This window comes from Sceloporus occidentalis, unplaced genomic scaffold (assembly GCF_023333645.1).
Source record: "Sceloporus occidentalis isolate IW3139 unplaced genomic scaffold, rSceOcc1.0.p SCAF_76, whole genome shotgun sequence".
NCBI lineage: Eukaryota > Metazoa > Chordata > Lepidosauria > Squamata > Phrynosomatidae > Sceloporus > Sceloporus occidentalis.
In genome coordinates this window covers 4,896,979-4,917,123 of record NW_028317056.1, presented here as the reverse complement: position 1 = coordinate 4,917,123, position 20,145 = coordinate 4,896,979, and the positions used below count along the sequence as shown (strand labels likewise).

At 46.3% G+C, this 20,145-nt stretch overlaps 2 protein-coding genes across 2 annotated transcripts in view; one reads left to right on the top strand and one right to left on the bottom strand.

The window, feature by feature from the left end:
* The window catches only part of LOC149285857 (coronin-7-like), a 51,701-nt gene that overhangs the window by 16,221 nt on the left and 15,335 nt on the right, over positions 1 to 20,145 (top strand). The window contains exons 10-11 of the mRNA XM_089494954.1: positions 672 to 758; positions 962 to 1,044. Of these exons, the coding sequence (XP_089351080.1) occupies positions 672 to 758; positions 962 to 1,044 (170 nt within the window). The remainder of the gene's footprint in view (positions 1 to 671; positions 759 to 961; positions 1,045 to 20,145) is intronic.
* On the bottom strand, positions 8,478 to 10,463 carry LOC149285858 (vasorin-like). Its single transcript, XM_089494905.1, has one exon. The coding sequence runs from the start codon at positions 10,461 to 10,463 to the stop codon at positions 8,478 to 8,480; it is 1,986 nt and encodes a 661-aa protein (XP_089351031.1).

Sequence of the window (20,145 nt, the reverse complement as noted above, 5' to 3'; positions counted from 1 at the left end):
AGGTTAGCCTTTATGTGCTCTCAAAAGACCAACCCTGACTATGTGTAAATAAATATGTGTGTGTGTGTATGTATGTATGTATGTATGTATATATATATATATATATATATATATATATATATATATATATATATATATATCTTGTAATATATATATATATATATAGATATATATCTTGTAATATATATATATATAGATATGTGTATGTGTTTATATATATATATATATATATATATATACATTTTTGTGTGTGTATTTATATATATATGATATAAATATATATATCTTTTAATAAATATATATGATCATCCTCTGACATATACGTACTCCGCAAGAAACTGTTTATTTACATTTTAAATTAGCAATCACACACATGTATGAATGTATACACACACACACTCATGTATTTATATGTTAACGCGTACGGCTCATGCAAAGATGTAAATATTTTTACGCACACACGTCGCTCATGTGCAGATGTGTACAGATACACGCATGTAAAGCTTACTCAGCTGCCGAATATACTTCCAGACTTTAAACCATTAACAGGTTTGATCCCGCGGAGTCTGTTTATCTTTGCTGTTCATCCATTGCTTTGTGTGTCCAGAACCAGACCGTCCGAGACCACAAGCAGCAGTCACTTTTTTATTATTATTATTATTATTTTTCAGGACGCACAAGGCCATGATAATAACAAGGACTCTCGGGTGCAGTGGACGAGTTCCGGCAACCACCTGTTAACATCGGGATTTAACCAGGTATGTCCCCCGAGGGTCATGTCCTCACTTTGTTGATGGGTGAGATGTTAAAGGGACCACGCAGCTATCGTATGGATTAAAATACACATGACGGCCGGAGTGTCCCTTTAAGCTTATTTCTTCTATGTGCTATATTTTATGTTTTTTTTCCTCTCGCACGCTCATTTCTTCTCTGTTTTTACCCGTTTTATTTTCTCGCTTAGGTCCGGGAGCGAGAGCTGCTGCTTTGGGATCTTCGGAACTTCAGCCGCCCATCGGCAACCTTCTCGCTGGATGCCTCCTCAGGGTAGGAAGCCGTTTTCTGTCCCAGATCCTTAGATTTTTTTTTTGGTAAATGTATTTCATGGCTTCGTATAGGCATCCCGTGCACGAAAGCTTCAGGATAGCGTAATGCGGCCCCGTGTTACAGCAAACAGCAGCTTAAAGGTTATATGGGTTTTAAACCCAAAAGGCGGATTCCCAGCTTGCAGCATTTAAAAAAAAAAAAAATTCAAATAGCACCAGCCTCTTTGAGCATTTTCATTCCTAGACAACCAGTCAAACCTATTTGTGTTATCGCAGCCCTAAATCACTTGGAAGGGTTAATTCGGATAAAATGGGTAAACACTGGAGAGTAAACATTCAGTGCAACTCCAGGAGATAAGACTTTCAACTCCCATTACAGGAAGAGGTTAATTTAACACTCTGACCCTCAAAGACATTAGGGGGTGGGGGAGAAGGGGCATGGGGTATTTGTATTCTAAAACATAAATAATATCAGCTTCTATAGGTTTTCTACACATTAACTGCAGTCCTGTCCCTTTAAGCCATACACTCTATTAACCCTTTTAGTGCCTGACTGTTAATGTGCGCATTGCTATACATAAATCTTTTGCTACCTTGGCATTGATGGGAGTCAGTCACTCTGTAAGACATTACACTATAAGTATAAGTATCTTCACTAGTTTGTTAGGGAAGAGCATTGTGGGAGTTGTAGTTCACAGACAGTTCAGACACACGGTTAACCAATCTTTATGGCATGCTAAAATTTGGCAGAGAGAAGCCAGAGTCAAACCGCTATCCCTAACCGACCTCAACTATTATTTAAAGTATAAATACAGACTTTAATTACAAGGCGGCATGAAAAGTACAACCTGCAAGCGCAGCAAAACCAGAATAATAAGTGCAAACGCAGCAAAACCAGACGGAGGAAAACCTGCGGATACGTTTTACGGCGGGCTGTGGGTTCTGTATCTTCAGAAACGCCGAATACCGACCCGTGCTGGACCTGTAGGAACAGAAAAGTAACTGGGGCGCAATTAAAACTTTCGTAATGTTTTTAAGGATAATTCAGTAGTGTTAGGCTTTTTTTTGTGTTTTTATTAATGACACAGTGACTTAGCATTGAAAACATGTTAAAAAGTACTAAATAGGCTTCCCCCCCCCTGTTGTTTTTTATATACTGGGACCGCTATATATTGTTAGTTTGATCCATGCAAACCCAGGCTGTTCGGAGAGGTCGCGCAGGTAGAATGTTGGTACATTTTGTATCGCATTACTCTAGGCAAGAAGCCAAAGCAAAGATTAGAGCCGAAGGGAATGTGTTTCCCATTTTATTAATAGAGGAGGAGGTCAGTTGGCCTGGGGTGCGTTTGATGGTCATTTTAATATGAAATGTGTATTTTTGGGGGTCAAAGGTCAAATGCCCCCTGGCTACTCTTTCTTTGCAGCTTATTTAGGGTTTCTGTGGCCACACAGTGAGAAGTATTTACTGAAACACAGTACTTATTTATTTATTATTTGGGATAATAGTCATCTGTATGTAAGTTAGCCACCAGGAATCTATGTTAATATGTGGGGTATGCCCTTTTGGTACAGCAGTTATAGGGCGAGGGGTCCTGTAATAGAGCAGTGATAGGTACGGGGCAGTTATAGGGTGAGGGGTCCTGTAATAGAGCAGTGATAGGTATGGGGCAGTTATAGGGCGAGGGGTACTGTAATAGAGCAGTGATCGGTACGGGGCAGTTATAGGGTGAGGGGTGCTGTAATAGAGCAGTGATAGGTACGGGGCAGTTATAGGGCGAGGGGTCCTGTAATAGAGCAGTGATAGGTACGGGGCAGTTATAGGGCGAGGGGGTCCTGTAATAGAGCAGTGATCGGTACGGGGCAGTTATAGGACGAGGGGGTCCTGTAATAGAGCAGTGATAGGTATGGGGGAGGGGGTCCGGTAATAGGGCAATGATAGGTACGGGGCAATTATAGGACGAGGGGTCCTGTAATAGAGCAGTGATCGGTACGGGGCAGTTATAGGGCGAGGGGTCCTGTAATAGAGCAGTCATAGGTACGGGGCAGTTATAGGGCGAGGGGGTCCTGTAATAGAGCAGTGATCGGTACGGGGCAGTTATAGGACGAGGGGGTCCTGTAATAGAGCTGTGATAGGTATGGGGGAGGGGGTCCGGTAATAGGGCAGTGAAAGGTACGGGGCAGTTATAGGACGAGGGGTCCTGTAATAGAGCAGTGATCGGTACGGGGCAGTTATAAGGCGAGGGGTCCTGTAATAGAGCAGTGATCGGTACGGGGCAGTTATAGGGCGAGGGGTCCTGTAATAGAGCAGTGATCGGTACGGGGCAGTTATAGGGCGAGGGGTCCTGTAATAGAGCAGTGATAGGTACGGGGCAGTTAAAGGGCGAGGGGTTCTGTAATAGGGCAGTTATAATGGGGTGGTACACATACACTCTCTCACACATTTTCAAATTTTCACCCGATTCTTGATTCTGTTAGTTTTCTCTCGCCCTTTTCCCCATTCTGCCTGCTTTACCTCTCTCTCTCTCTCTCTCTCTCTCCCTCCCTCCCTCTCTCTCACCTCGTTACCTTTTATCACATTACGCCTCTCACTCTTCTTTTCCCAATTCATTTTGTCTTTTGGACTTGGTTTATTTAATGGGGTTCGGATAGAGGGCCATCGCTATGGTAACGGTTAAATAAACAGACCTGTACGGAATTCTCATTTCCAGCGCCTTTTGGTGATATAATAACACCTTCAGCACCGGCAGGATGGCGCCCGCGGAGGGGTGAATCTTGAATTTCCACTGCGCTCTTAACCATTTCCATGCCAGGGGTCTGCACTGCAAACTGGTCACAGAACAAGTAAATGGTGCCAAACGGTTCGGCAAGCCATTCGCCTTTGCGTATAGTACTCTGGCCCCTGAAGGGTTAAAACCTTGCCCTCGATGGCTGTCCCGGTGGGACCTGTCCAACCCTACAATTATACCAGAAATAAGTTTTCCTTTTCTCCGCTTACCTCACCCCCACTCCCTCCCTGTCTCTCCAAGCTCTGGCAGATTTTAAAGTCAGCGCAGAAATGGCTCCCAGATGCTGAACTTGGTCTGCTTAGTGGATGAGATGGCGGAGAACCTGAAGCATTACCTCATGGGAGAAGGTTAACCCCTGTAATGCTGGAGGAAATGTTTGAATTGGTTTTAATGCTACAATGGGTGGCAGAGGCACTTTTAAAAGTGATCACAGGCAGCAAAGGAGCTGTTAGAAGAGGGGTTAATGGAGGCGCACTAAGCAGTACTGGCAGGCAAGAGGTTAATGAAGGAGTGCACTGCAGTACCTGGCAGGCGAGAAGTTAATGGAACAGTGCTCTGCGGTACCTGTTAGAAAATGGGTTACTGGTGTAATGCCCTACAGTACTGGCAGTCAAGGGGTTAATGGTGTTCTGGGGGTACCTGGCACACCAGTGGTTAATAGAAACGGTGTTCTGCAGTACCTGGCAGGTAAGGGGTTAATGGAGCCACGCTGTTCAGGTCCTCGGGTTGATGAAGTGGCACCGCTAGTCCTTGGCTGCGTCCCAGGCCGCAGAGAGTTAATAACAAGAAATAAGAGAGCTTTGTGCCGGGGCCGATATCCCAGCATGCCGTGCAGTCCAGAGTCTGGTTTTTAATTTGAGGCTAAAAGTTGGCGCAGGTTTGAGGGATTGGAAGAGAGACGCATCCAGAGTAAAAATATTTACACAGCAGCAAATTCCAGCAGGAATCCAGGGGCCTGCGTCTGAGAGCAGAACAAAAGGCCTCATTCTGAGGGCTCACTCCACGGTGTGCCTCACTCACTCCCCTATAGTGTGCGCCACTCTCTGACTTCCCTATACAGCTTGCTCACTCGCTTCTCTATACAGTGTGCTCCAGTCACTCGTTCCCCTATACAGTGTGCTGCACTCACTCATTCCCCTATATAGTGTGCTCCACTCATTCCCCTATACAGTGTGCTCCACTCACTTATTTCCCTATACAGTGTGCTGCACTCACTCATTCCCCTATACAGTGTGCTCCACTCCCTTTCCCCCTATTCTCTGTGCCTTACTTCCACCCCGTGGAAACCTAAACCTATAAGATATATAATTCATTTGTTTGTAATGAGGCTTGGAATAGAGGAATATTTTCCTTTTCCCAGCCAGTTATCACCAGCTACAGATATCACGTCAGCCGAGGTCCTTCACATCCTACAACCCCCAACATTTCTCTTCTCATTATACTCATTATACGTGTTATTTACTCATTATACGTGTTATTTACTGAAATTAAGCTGCCTGTTGACCACATCTGAAGCACCCCAGATACCCCAGAGTGAGAAACTCCAGTGTTTTGCTGGCTCGAAGCTGTAGGCCTCAGAAAAACTCTTAGTTGTGCGGCTCTGTCAGTGTGAGTGTTCCTCAGATGGTGGAACCATGGTAAGAGCTCCTTGAGTAATGTGAAGTGTCATATCCCAGGCATGCGTACGTTTCTTCACTGTATTAACCTCTACTACTTCTCCTGGAAGACTCTTCTCCATAATTCTTTATGACCTATGACCTCTCATCCTTGGATTCCTCCTCACCTTCAGTATACCTCTCTCTCTCCTCTCTCACACACTCCCTCTTTTCTCTCTCTCTCTCTCTCCACTCTCCTCGAGACCCTGACCTAAAACCTTAGTAATGCCAGCAACGTGATGCTCACCCACTTCCCCGTGTCTTGCGCTCACTACTGTTATTTATTGTGTTTAATGCCCACATTTAATATCAGTTCAGGTTTACACCGAAAGGACACGAAACCTCCGTACGGTCCAGGTGTAGAACCGGCGGCATTCTCTTTCTTTGCCCCCATTTTGCAGATCTCCTCTCTCTCGCTCTCTCGCTCTCCCTCTCTTTCTCTGCAGTCTGTTTTTTTCCCCCTGTCTCATACCTCTGTTTTTTCTGCCCCCCACCCCCTTGATATTCGGATAATATCTCTCTCCTTCACAGAGAGACCTTTCTTTCCTTGTAATATAAAACATCCCCTCAGGATGCACACACCTGCCTCCCCTCCCTGCAGCTCGCTCCCCGCACGCTCGCCACAGATTAGCCGACGACCTCCTGCCCGGTCGGGATAATCACTTCCAGATCCCCCCCCATCCCCCTGCTCTAGATTACCCCCACACACCAGAACTCTGCCTGTGTAGGTTCAGCTCATTCGTGCTGAAAGGACTTTCTGGCAGTAGTAGGTCAAGAGAAGCGGTAGTGTTGCACCCATCAAAAAAATTTAAAGAAAAACTTTGTGAGAGACATCTGAAATGAATTTTAGCAAGCCTTCGCCCTCCCCTGTCTTAATATAAGTCAGTCCTCGAGAGCCGCAAACGCTGCAGGAACTATATGAATCCCCCGAAAATAAATTCTTCATCAATTCTTATTTGAGACGCCTTCGCTCAAGTCGGGATATCCAAGAAATTGTGGCCCTCGAGGGCTGGAGTTAGACGGTGTGCAGCCTAGACCCTCTTGGGTCTTTAGTGTTACAGGGTTAGCTTAACCCTCAACCCTTGACCATTTTGAAGGGAGTGTATTTATGCAGGCAGGGGGGGGGGGGGTCTATGCCTTTTGCCCTACCTAGGGCCTGAAAGGCTCATACAGTGGCTTTCATGAAAGGGTGATGCTCTCCAGGGCACTCGAGAAGGGTGGCTTTGCTTATGGGTTTTCTGGAGACCCCATGACTCCAAATGCAAAGATACAGGTTCTGCATCAGGATACATCAAAATGATTTGGTCTGAGCGTCAACTGGAAATGTTGAGGCAGAATAGAAGTATGGTAACCCAATACCTTCTCTCTTTCTAGAGGAGTAAACCTTTGAGGGCCACAAGGATATTGCAGATTTTAATCCCCCCACCTCCACTCCTTTCCTGCTCTGAAAATGGGACTTTCCAGATTCCTTGGTTCTTCTATGAGGTCCCACATACCCCCCCCCCCCATCCCTTCCACCGGGGAGATTTTGGTCTGATTGCTCCAACAGATGAGCGGATACCTCGGTTTTCCCCTTACTTTATAAGTAGGAAAAAATGAAAGTGAGGTCTTGGCAGACGGGAGGACCCGTTAAGGGATACATACCATTTCATAGTGCGTGTATGCATGTGTGCTGCCTAAGGGTTATTGTAGAACAGAACTGCCCAACCTGAGCTAAGATGTGGCCAACAAGTCTTCCAAACGGCTTCTAGACTGTCTGATGTCTCTATAGAGCCTAAAATAATATTTTTTTGGGTGCCCAGCACTTGCAGATGCTTACATATGGTAAACTTCTGTAGATGACCCCTATAGATGCTGTACTTTTTGAGACATCACCCTTAGCCACCTGGATGCAGTATACTCTGTGCGCATTAAGCAGACACGTCATGAGTTGTGTGGCTCTGTGTGTTGATCATGCATTGATATATACACCATGTTGTGTAAAGAAGCTAGCTGACAAAAATAAATTTATTACTAAGTCTCTTACTCATTTATTTGGTAATTTGTTCTAAAACCCGCTGAGGAAAGTAGAAGAGAGTTGGAAACGAGGTTCATGGCAAGTTGAGTGTTCTATTTGTTAACATCTTTTGGCATTGAAATTGTTGTTACATGATACAGATTCCACGTGAGATTCCATTATTGAGCCTCATCAAGATAAAGACCACAAACACCAGGGTTATAAGAAAAATGCAATTTTTATTACATGGCGGCTGGTCCCATATCCTTGTGCAGATCGCTACAATATGGCGCCACCTTGTCCAGCAATCGGTGCCTTGTACAAAAACAACCCCAAATTAATATGACACTTTATGTTAGACCAGCCTAGATATTAACATCTTAGTTTTGTAAAGTATTGGTGTGGGGGGGTACATTGTTCTGCCAAAATGTATAAGTTTGTACTAGGCAGCAAAGACCTCAAGCATCTTCTCTTCTACTCCTTTTTAGGGGCGTTCAAAGCACTCCGGTAGTTCTCAGTGCATGAGCCCCCTGAGCTTTAGTCAAAGGATGGGCAAAGTGCATCCCTCTTGTTTTTGGCAAACTACGAATCCCATGATGCCACGGGGCTGCAGATTGGGCCCTTTATCACGCAATTGTTTGCCAGACAGCAATGATCTCATACGCCCTTAGTATGTTTAATTAAAGTTTGTAAACAGGTTCATGTAGAACATACCAAGGTAAGGTCTATAATGCGAGAAGCTGGTTTCCTCGCCTCCAGTTGAGTTCTCTGTCAAGCTGTCATCAATAAGTTCTTGAACAGAGTACTTTGTTTTTGGAGGAGAACTGATTCCTCGTTTAAAGGTCCGCGTCCTTAGACAGCACAGCTGTTCCTGGGCATGCCACCCAGTAAGTTCAGACCTTATGGCGGAGGGAAAGTATTTCAGGTCTTTTCCCTCTGTTTGATACTGAATTTGGTCCAAGGAAGGTAGTTGGCACACGAAGTACCAGCATTCCTCTTAGAAATATGAGTGAGGTAGCCTACCTATAGTGTGGTCGTTGTTGTTCCCAAGCCTTGTAGGATCCATGAGTGGCTCCTCCGATTCCACGCCTTTCCTCTGTGGCCCAACTGGACTTTCAGACAGTTTTTTAAGTTCCCCCTTTCCATCTAGGCCTTTTTTTACTCCTTCCATCTCCAGAGGCCCCACATCCTCTCCTGCGTGGCCCTTTCTGTTTCGTCTCTTTGCATAACAAATTGCACTTGCCACGGCAATGGACAAGAGGATGCCGGCAGCCACAGCGGGCACTAATACTAGAGTCAGGTTGCCATCTTGTGTGTGGTTTACATGGGCACTGGATTGTGGTGATTCTAATGCCGTCTGAGCTTCTGTGCACAGCTCATCATCAATACCCCCCTCACCAAGAGTTCCTAGGCAAAGCTTGTAGGTGCTGTTAGGTGCGAGGGCCCTGACGGTATATTCAGAGAGAGCTGGAGGAAGACTGTAGATAAGAGGTCGGCGGTCTGACCCAGAAAGGTTCCTAAGAGTGAGTTTGATTCCCCGTATATGTTTTTTGGTTCGACTGTAACTTTGAAGGTCCACTTGGATGGAACTGCCTGTTACGGCGAGAATTTGTAGCTGTAGGGCAGGCTGTATGGAAGCCGGAGCCGTTGTCAGAGTGCCCATCTCACAATACACACCATAAAATCCATCAGGGCATTCGCAAACCACTTCTCCATTGTGATCAAGATGGCAAATGCCATTGTTTAAGCAGGTGTGGGGTGGGCACTGCTGGTCTTTGAAACTAAACTGATCTGTAGGAATTGGGTCTTCTTCGGTCGGGTGGTCGGATAGAGTGGTGGTGGTGAGGGATGTGGTGGGTTCATCTTTAGGCAACGTCAATGTTGTCGTTGGCAAAGGAGTGGTAGTGCTGGGTGTCATAGTGGTAGGCACAAGGACTGTTGTCGGAGCTGGGCATCCATACTCAAAGTCACGTAACTGACGCAAGATCTTGCCTGCATTCTTTGGGGGGAAGTGGCAACGAGTCTCGTCTGAACGTTGCAGATTGACCCCACTGACCCTGAGCCATTCAGCTAACCAGCCCAGTAAGCACACGCAGTTGAAAGGATTTTGCGCTAGGCTTAATGAACGTAGACGAGGGCAAGAGCTGAATAGCCCCTTTGGAAGAGTGTGTAGGCTTAGCCCACTTAAATCCAACTCCTGTAGTGCAGGGTGGCTTGAAAATTCATCTGTTTGTAGTTGAGAAATGCCAGTATTGCCAGCTAAATTGAGTTTAGTTAAATCACGCAGCCCAGCGGGCACCCTGTCGAGATTATTTTCGGAGAGGTCGAGTTCATGAAGATTTTTGAGACCATTGAACAGTTCTTCTGGAACCTCATTCAACCCAAGACCAGCCAAGCGAAGGGTCTCGATGTTTGTTGCATGGAAGACGCCAGTTTGGATGGAAGTGATTGCATTGTAGCTTAGATCTAGTAGCAGAAGTTGAGGCAGGGAGAACGCTGGAGGCTCCATCAACAAATTACCTCTCAATTTAAGTTCTAACAAGTTCTCAAGGCCCTTAAAAGCATCTGGGTGGATGCTGCGAATGCGGTTTCCATTAAGGTAGAGTCTTTCCAGCCGTCCCAGCCCTTGAAACGTATCATCGGAGATCTCACTCAGCTGGTTGGATGAGAGATCCAGGTTGCTGAGGTTTGCCAAGCTCTTGAAGACTCCACCAGGCAGACTAGACAATTGGTTGTGTGACAGATCTAAAAGTTGCAAGTCCCACAGGCCGTTGAAGCTACTCTCTTCCACGGAGCTGATGCCATTCTCAAAGAGGTAAAGGTTAATGGTGTTCTGTGGTACCCTGCTGGGGAAGTTGTGATTCTTGCGACTGAGGCAGAAGACGGTCCGCGGCTGATTGCACTGGCAACCTCCGGGGCAACTCTGAATGAGTTTGCAGTGTACGGAGATCAGTATAACAACCCACACCTTCAGAGGCAACATGATTCAGTGTCTGGAACAAAAAAAAAAAAGAACCAATTATTGTCAGCAACATTCTTGTAACATTGAATTCAGTGCAAGTTTACATTCTTTGCAACACTGTATGGGTTGATTTACCAAAAGCGATCAATGGTTTGAATGCAGATCTGCAGTATCGTTTTCCTTTTAGGATCCAGAATGAAATGGTTAATTTCTTGTTTTGGCCTTTTTTTTTTGTAGCCTTATCATTTTTGCCTTAATGACCTTTCACCTCCAGCTTAAGGAAGGCTTGTGCCTGTCAGACCATGCCCTCTATGAATAAACAGAGTCCCTCTGGTATGCAGACCCCTGCCCCTTCCTATCTGTCACTTTTCAGAAGGTGACAGAAACAAACAAAGAACTCATGGCCCAGGTAGGCCACCTATTGTGAAGTCCTAGGCTTTTAACTCCGTAAAAAAACAACAATCCCTTTTAACCTATAGAGTGCCAGAAAAACTGCTCAGGGCTTGTGCTAAGTACTCCGGCACTGCATGGGACAAAAGGGGACACTGATATCCCCCAGATATCTGTGCACGTGCCTGTACGTGTAGATATCTGTGTTCCTGTGCCAGTACACGCAGTGTTAACGCGGGCTTCGCTAAGAAGCAGGTAATATTCTAAGGAATGTGCAGCTGGGGGGGACGGAGGTGAGAGCAGCGGAGGGGATACCAGAGGAGTCAAGCCAGAGATGTTGCAGATGGTGAATAGGGAGGAGGAGGGCTGCCTGGTAATTAGCATGGGGGGGGGGGGGCACACATCTTGTGTGTCTGGAAATGAAGTTGTATGGGTGGGGGGGGAGAGTCCTGTCTGGAGAGACAAAAATAAATCAGCCTAACTTTTTTTTCTTTTTAGAAAATACTTTTTGCAACGATCTTTCACTATTCACAAGAATTATAGTTATTATTGTTATTTATTGACTTATATGTAACGCCATCATGTTCAGTAGCGCTGTACAATGGCTAAACAGGACATAACAATTCTGGCTTACAGAACCTAATGGTAAGGAGGACCCTGTTCAAACAATCTAGAAGAAAAAATTCTAGGAGCCGGCAGCATATATTTTTGATGAGGTATACAGGAGAGAATATTTATTTTGGCCAAGGGGCTGCGGTATCTTGATTTAATCGGTACATTTTCTGTACTTCTCAAAAAAGTGTGATTTATACCCACCTTCCCTATGCAGCAGGACAGTGCCTGCCTGGACAGAAGGAATGTCCTAAAAAGGGTCCTATTAAGATAATGCTGCCCTGGGGGGTCTTGGTACCATCTGCAGCCATTAAACCCTGCAGGTCGCTACATGCTGGACCTTCTGATCTGTAGAGCCAGACCCTCCCTCCCGATTATACGACCAGACATAACCCTTTGGGGACTGTAAGGACTCCCAGGAGGCTCAGCCAAAGATATGGCCAAGAGGTTGCCATTTTAGTGCTGGAGCAATGGGCTGAATGGGTTCAGTGCCAGCAAGTTTTGAAAGCATTTAGGACCAGACTATCCCTCTCCTTCATTTGTGGCTTCCACAGTTATTTGCACCCCCAAATCCTTTAAAGGATCCCCGTAGCCCCAACCAGCGGAAAAATCCCAAAACTCCGTTCTACGATAAGTTACGCTCGTGCAATAAATGAGCAGCCGGGCCCCCATATATTCCCCCATCAGTTCCCCTATGTCAACATTTGAACAGTTGGAGTGACCTTGAACAGTTGGAGTCACCGGGAGGTGAAGGGGTTAACACCACAAAAGCCTAGGGTCATTGAGCCCAGCTCTGTTCCTAGATAAGGAGAATAAACTTTTGGCCGGTGACACAGAGACACATCACCCGCATTCCCCTTCTGACAGTTTTCTGGAGAGCATTGCTCATTAACAGCCTATCCCGACGTCTGTACATCATCACACGTATACCGCTAATTATCTGATAGGTAGCAGAGCATCGCACCCTTACCCCTAATTATCTCATTGGATGTAGAACATTACACGTTTACGCCAGCTGTCTCACTTTCTGCAGAACGTTGCATATTAGCATCTTTTTTTTTTTTTTTTTTCTATGTCCTGCCCCGCTAGTCCTAAAAATCCCCTTTCGAGCAGCAGTGAGTGAAGTGCGAGGCAAATATAGTACGTCAACCCTTCATTAGCCAAGAGAATTGTGCATTAACACTGTGCAATCCAATAATCCATCATGTATTGTACAAAAACATTCACCAAGAGGGTGGTAGATAAATGGGACAGCCTCCCATCAGAGGTGGTAGAGGGTAATACAGCGAGGGGATTTAAACATGCATGGGATAGACATGCGGCTCCTGAATCTAAGACGAGACCAACGACTGATTAAGGTTCGAGTCTTTACATATGGACTAATGGCCAGACTACATGGGCCAAAGTTCCTATGTTTCATATACGTCGGTACCCTTTAAAGATCTGTATATAAGCCGTCTGCATTCTTCTCTCATTCCCATATGGCTAAAAAGTACATCTAAAGAGGTAAATGTTACCTGTCCTTTGTTCCATGCGATTGGTTGGGGAAGAACCTTCCCTTTACAGTATTTTACTCTCTGGTCGACCAGTCCCAGGAAACAAAGTAACCCCCCCATAGCTTTCTATCATAAATACAGTTACAGATCACCTACGGAGACGGGGAAACGTGTACACGGATCTGCACATTGGCTTCTAACACAAAGCTCCCTTTCATAGGCGAGAAAAGTTTGTTTTACTTTCTAATTTCCTGGTAGTCTCCACCAAACCATTTGCCCCGATATGGCCGCTGGCTAAAGACGGCATGAACCTGTCTGAATTCCAGATTGCAAAACTAGGCTTATTATTAGAAATAAAGGACGTCTATGTCTCTGATGCAATCGCTGGTTGTCACGTTCCGTTTGCAGACGTCCGGACAGGTAGAGCAGCCTTTCGGGAACATCAGTAGCTGTGTGTTTTGGCAGTAAAGTGACAGCAGCGTTAGATGTTTCTTTATATTAACGAGATGCCTGGAAGAGGAGGAGGATCACATAAGATCCTTTGTTATAAAGCCTGGTAGTTAACGCACATTATTTATTTTACAGCATTAAAAACAGCCCCCTCCCACTAATTAAATCTGGCCTTGTCTCCTAAACTGCGTTTCCACCTCCGAGAATAAGTGATTTGCATATAGGACCGGGCTATGATGTCACACAGCAACTGAGCAAGCAGATTTAATGCAGCAAATGCATTCCGAAGAATGTTTCTAGCTTGAGTATTCCGGCACCTGATGGGGTCTTTTGTGAATAGACCCCCTAAAAGATATCCGCCTTCCTCCCCCACTAAGAAGGAGATAGTGAACTCACAAACTTCTGGATGACATCACTAGCTAAGAGGTCTGGGAATCTACATACAACTGTCCTTAGCATTAGAATTCTGGTTAGGTTTTTTTTTTTTTTTTGGTTTTTTTTTTAATAATAAAAGGAAAGATTTTTCATTTTCTTTTTAGAATTTGCTTTTTTTTTTAGTGGATGGACAAAAAAAAGGGACTGAAATATAATAAAAAGAAGAGAAGGATGGGTTAAACTGTAGGAGGAAAGACCCCCAGCAAAGTAGGTAAGGCAGATATGATGCATAAGAAACAGGAATTCATAAGGAGGAGGAAGATTTCTAAATTTTGACATTTGCCAAATGTGCTTCTTGAAAGAGTCCAGATGTTTGGGTTTTGTATGATTTGCAGATCTGAAATCCCCCTGCTGGTGACATCATTTAGCGGGTGATAGACTGTTGACATAACCTATTTGCATCACAGCAGCTCGCACCCAGTACACCCATGCACTGCTGATTTTGGGGGGGGGGGGGATGTATCCGGAGCATTTGTCATGACAATTAAACATGTGGGGTTGTAATTTGGGTGGCTTGCTTTGGTCGTTCCATGTGATGACATCATAGGAAATGGGGCAGTATGGATGTAGAAGTAGTCAACCTTGGCCCCTTTAGCCACTGTTGAGGACAACTCCCTTTGTGCATCGCTGGCTGAATTTGACAGCAGATCCTCCCCATTCGGCCCCCGTCTAGCCGCCCGTTTCGCCTGCTGTAAAAACTCAAACCTTAATCAGTCGTTGGTCTCTTCTTAGATTCAGGAGCCGTATGTCTATCCCATGCATATTTAATATCCTCACTGTATTACCCTCTACCACTTCTGCTGGGAAGCTGTTCCAACTATCTACCACCCTCTCAGTAAAGACAGTTTAGTTGTGATCTACAGCAGACCAGAAGCTATCTGACACTAGTTATGGGAAGAGAGATTGTAACAGGAGGTAACATTAGCGTTTCTGTGAGGTAATTGTACATGTCATATTAATAAGCACGACCCGTTAAAGACCGCTCGGTGAGTGATGGATTCCCCTTCGTGGATCGCTGGTATCCGCCATCAGTTTTTTTTATAGTGGTAGAAACCTGGTTATTTCTTCTTCCCTACGTTCTCACTTTCTACAATTTCCACAAGCATGATGGGAGTTGTAGTTTTCAACAATCAGTGGTGCTATATTTATACCTCCTCTTCTGCTTCCTAAAACCACTTACCTCTAATTACTGCTATAAGAGCTACTACTCCCTCTTTTCACCCCTCCTTTTGTTTCAATTACCCCCTCTACTCCTTTAGATTGTAAGCTCACGAGCCAAGCCCTCCATTCCTGCCAGGAATGTTGTGTAACAGTATAAACCGGGTATATATTCGTACACACAAAGCTCACCCAGGAGAGATTCCGGGCATCACATCACAGGCCACCCTCCACACCCAGTTTGTAATTGCGAGCTCTCCCCGCGGTTCAGCCGCAGAGGCTGGAAGGAGCTCTTATATCACCCGCCCCTCACCAAAACAAACATGGGGCTCTCGGGGGACAGAGCGCTGCCAATGTCTGACCCCCCGGCTCTGGTGGCTGACCGGAACCTGCGTGGCCCCCGACCCCCGGATCTGCTACTGACAGTGAGCATGATGTGATTTCCTATCATGCAATGCAGCCACGTGTCTAAGGGGGTCACAAATTAGGGGGTACCCTTTGGGTTTGGATTGTAGAACCGGTGGGTTCTGGTTAATCGTAGTATGACCCCCTGCCCCAATCGATCCCACCAGGGTATTTAAACATTTCCATCAGGTGAGAGATTAACCATTAACCAGAAGCTTTCACCTGACACCACTCCGCTCGAGATGCTGGCCCTTTAAGTGGGCTCTGGGTGAGTGCCCACCATGCCCTTTGGATCACCAGGCTCTTTGCTGCCGATGCGTTTTGCATAGGGGTGCAACACTATGAACACTGTAGTGCTGCCTGAACTATAAATGCCCCCTGTGTGTACCACCCTAATCATCGGTGTTGCCCCTGCGTGACCCTCGGCACATCCGCCCTCCTTGGATCCTCTGCATACTGTCTGCATGACTTAAAAATAATCACTGTACCGTAGTTTGCCTCAAACCTGGCTTTTTCTACCCGTTTTCTCTGGCATTAAAAGGAATCTGCTTATTAGACCAGTGAAGGGTTAATGGTTAACCCTTATTTGGCCCAGAGGGGCCAGTAAGGTATGGTTGGCCGGGAGGAGATTTAGCAGTAGAGTCTCTCGCTCGGTTTGGCTGAGTGTGCTATGTGTTGTAGTTCACAGAACCCTTGCAACAAAACAGTCTTTGGCTGACTGAGCGTGATAGGCGTTGTAGTCTACAGTAGCTAAGTTGCCCAAAGTCTGCACTGCAAATCTATAACCCCCTGGGCAATCGGGTAATAATTCCAATTAAAACCCCCGATCGATGGAAGTTTAAAGGTCACTGAAGGGGACATTGGCTGGAAGAGCGTGCTAGGAGTTGCACTCCACTGTGTCTGGAAGCTGGCACAGGCATAGCTTAAGATCTAAGATGCTGGAAAAGGATTAAAAGACACAGCGAATAAAAGATGGGAGCGGGGGCCGAGCCGGAGAGGCCAAAGAGGGGTTAGGCTTCAGAGAGGCACCTGGAGGAGAAGCAGCGAGTGGGAGTGGGAGTGGGAGTGCGGGTCGCTGCCGACCCTGGGCTCCCATAGATATTTCCTGTGCAGGAACTTTCAAACAAAGCCCAGGGACTAGAAATCTCATCGCTGTGCGGGGAAAGCAGCGGCGGCGGGCGCCCCCGGGCCCTGCAGGCACAGGAGCTCTCAGGGAGCCTTGCACCGCTTCCTCCGCTGCTCGCTGTGTGTGGGAAGCAGACGGCCGTCTGTGTGCGCTCCGCGCCTGCGTATAGTCTGCAGGCAGCGCATCCCGGCTTGTGTACAAAGTGTGTAATGATATTTGTGTAGCTCTGTTTGTACACTCGTGTCATTGCCTACACGTCTTTCTTGCTTCTGTCCGTCATTGATCGTGAACGTCTGTCAGTCTCTCCTTTGTGTGGCCATTGATAGGGCCGAGCAAATGTTTGCGTGTCTGGAAACCTATTTGTATCTCTGTGTGTCATTGTGTCTAATGACTAACAAAATGCAACATTGTAGCTGCCCGATCTCTCTCTCTCTCTCTCTCTCTCTCTCTCTCTCTCTCTCTCTCTCTCTCTCTCTCTCTCTCTCTCTCTCTCTCTCTCTCTCACACACACACACACACACACACACACACACACACACACACACACACACACACACACACACACACACACACACACCCAGATAAACACGTTGCCAACAGATCGGCCCCATTCGGCCCCCCGTCTAGTCGCTGTAGAGACTCAAACCTAAATCAGTCGTCGGTCTCATGTTCGATTCAGGAGCGATATGTCTACCCCATGCATGTTTAACTCCCCTCACTGTATTACTCTCTGCCACTTCTGATGGGAGGCTGATCCACTTATCTACCACCTTCTCAGTAAAGTAAAACTTCCTTGCATTGCATGCAGTAATAACATCAGATGCCATTGGGCATATTTAATTACATCAAAGTAAAAATAAAATCCCTTTAACAAGCCTACAAGCTGAAGTCGTGGGGATGTTACTAATACAAACAGCATAAGAGCTGGACGTCGCACCTTAGTACATCTCACTCTTTGTCTGTGAGTGCAACTCCCTGTTCAGGTCTGGCTGAGATTGCTGGGAGCTGCAACCAAAACAACTGGCAAAGTATTTAAAACAAGGAATGTGACGTTTTTGATCAGGCAGAGCTCTTACCGCGATCGGGAGATGTCCAGACGGTCAGGAATATGTCAGATCCGCGCTCCTCTCATCCCAAATTGTCCCGTCCTGTGGCTTTTCCACTGTGCTGCCGACACTTTCTACTCCCAGCTTTCTTCCTTCACTCCTTCTTTCCTCCAATCACCCCAGTTGTTGAACTCTACCTCTCGCTCCCTCTCTCTCTGTGGCCGGGGAAGTGATCATTTCAACTATTCCTGTGCTATTTGCCTGGGGCTAGTGGAGGCGTCACTGGGGGGCGGGGCTAAGCCTTTCTCCTGCGCTTGCTGTGAAGCTATTGGCCTGAATTAACCCCCCCCTTAGCCCCCCCTTTACCTTACACAGACTGACCACATACCTACACAGATGTTTGATCAGCTCCAGCAATGCAGAGCAGAACTCCCACTAAACAACCAAACAGCGAGGCGTGCGGCGAAGTGTTAGCTCAAATATACCCAGGGATTTCACCAAAGAATACGAGAGCGGAAAAAAGAGCAAGGGGGACGTTATCTGAATCTGAAGGGTGGGGAATTTGGGCATTACAAACTCTCCTTTTGCAGAAAAGAGTGGTGGGTGCATGGAACAGCCTTTCAGCCGAAGCTAAAACAGTAGCAGGGAAAAGTATGAAGGCTTGGGGCTGGTGGAAGAATCAGGAGTTGGGTTCACAATTAAGAAAAAAAAAAACAATAAAGGTGTTTAAGTAGGAGATAGGATAGGGGGCAGATTATTGCCTCTCATCATATTATCCATCATTTTATATACCCACTAGAAACGTACACGACTGTTTGGAGGCATTTTTGATTGGATCAGTTTGATGCGGCTCCGTGCACAGGTCTAAAAATGTGATTCTAGCACAAAGTTTAAAAGAATGTGGTCTTGTCACCATAGCAACCACTGCAGTGGTCCAAAGCAAGAACGTTGCTTTGGTCGCCATGGCGATAAGACTGCTTTGGTTACTTTGTACCTGATTCACTTTTGATATGGAATCCCATTGTGTTCTCAATAGTTGGGGATGCCCTTTAAACGGGCCGTCAAAGTCGGAGAAGTAGATGTGCAGTCGTATAATCTTTTAAGGACGCCATACCGTGTTTATTTGCAAACGTTAAATAAGTTTAAGGGACGGCAAACCTTCCGGATACAAGCAACAAAAAAAATAGGGATGTTATACATATGCACCAGACCAGAGGATGGGCTGAGTTTCTGACTTTCAGGGTACCTATGAGCTCCAAACAATAATATTGGTAAACAGGGGTTTATTAACTAAACTGTGAGTGTGCAGGCGCACAATGGCACGTTTTTATTCTGTCTTAAGCAAGTCAGCCCAGTGTTACTCGGACCAGGCAAGGGTTGGCCCTTCATAAAGCATAGTGAAGTTGATATATTTCACCTCCTGGCTTAGTGATGAGACCCCATGGTGCCCATCTGCATGACTCTAATGCATGTCCTTTGGGCAATACATTAATCTGGCATTCAAACAGTTAAAGACTGTTAAAGTTAACCCCCCCCCCCCCCCCATTTCTGTTCTGGATAATAATAATTACGTTCCCTCCCTGACTAAAGCAGCGTTGGTGGTTTATAGCAGGTGATAATAGCTGATCTCACCGTCCGACCTGTGAATGTTCTGGATAAGTACAGCCAGTCCCCAGACATATTGCGCAACCGCGACTGTTATTCCGCCGGCGCTTCTAGAAGAGAACACGGGGCTTCCCTGCCACCACTAGATGCGGACCTTCTGGAAATGAAAGCCAAAGACCCATTGTCAAAGCTCGATTATTATTTTTATTATTTATGGATACATATAAATTGCCATCATATTCCATAGCGCTGGATCCTTTCCAGGCTCTTCTATAGCTGCGAGAAGGGATTTCTTAAAGGTCCAATTGGAGCGTATGGAGGCTTCTGCTCTGGTTTTGAGGGCATCGTGAGGATTAGATGGAAGTGTAGTAGAACTGGGTGGGGTGGCTTTTTGACACGTTAAGCATTGGGTGGAGACGCTTGCATTGTTTGTGCTTTACCATGCTTTGTACATCTGCTTTTCTTTGGGTAGACGATGCAGTTTTATGGTTTAAGCCAATAAAAAAGGGTGAGCCAAAAGGGAGGGGTCCCGACGCTTACCGTGGCCAGTAAAACCACAGAGGATGCTAGGTCTGCCGGCCTGGTGGACAGCGTGAAGGCATGAGGTGGACCATACTATTATTGTGACCCCTGCTGTGCTGCCTTAATGGGCAGCCCCACCGTTCTGATTGTTGCGGACGGTGTCCAAGGCTCACAGCAGGGTCACCGCTCAGCAGGGTACCGGTGAGGGCGTCCGTCTTCAGCGACACTGCCAGGAGAAGACATTTTATGGCGACACCGCTGGATTGTCAGCAGGAAGGCTAGCAGCTCTCTCTCCGCAGCCTCCCAGGTGCGTGCTGCATCTTGCCAAGTTTTCTGCGTGACATTTTTGGGACCGGCTGGACCTGTTCTGTGCGCCGGGGACAGCAGGTGCAGCACGCGTGTGTCACAGTACTGACACATCAACAGGTGTGTTCGGTGGGGGGGGGGATCGCTGCGAT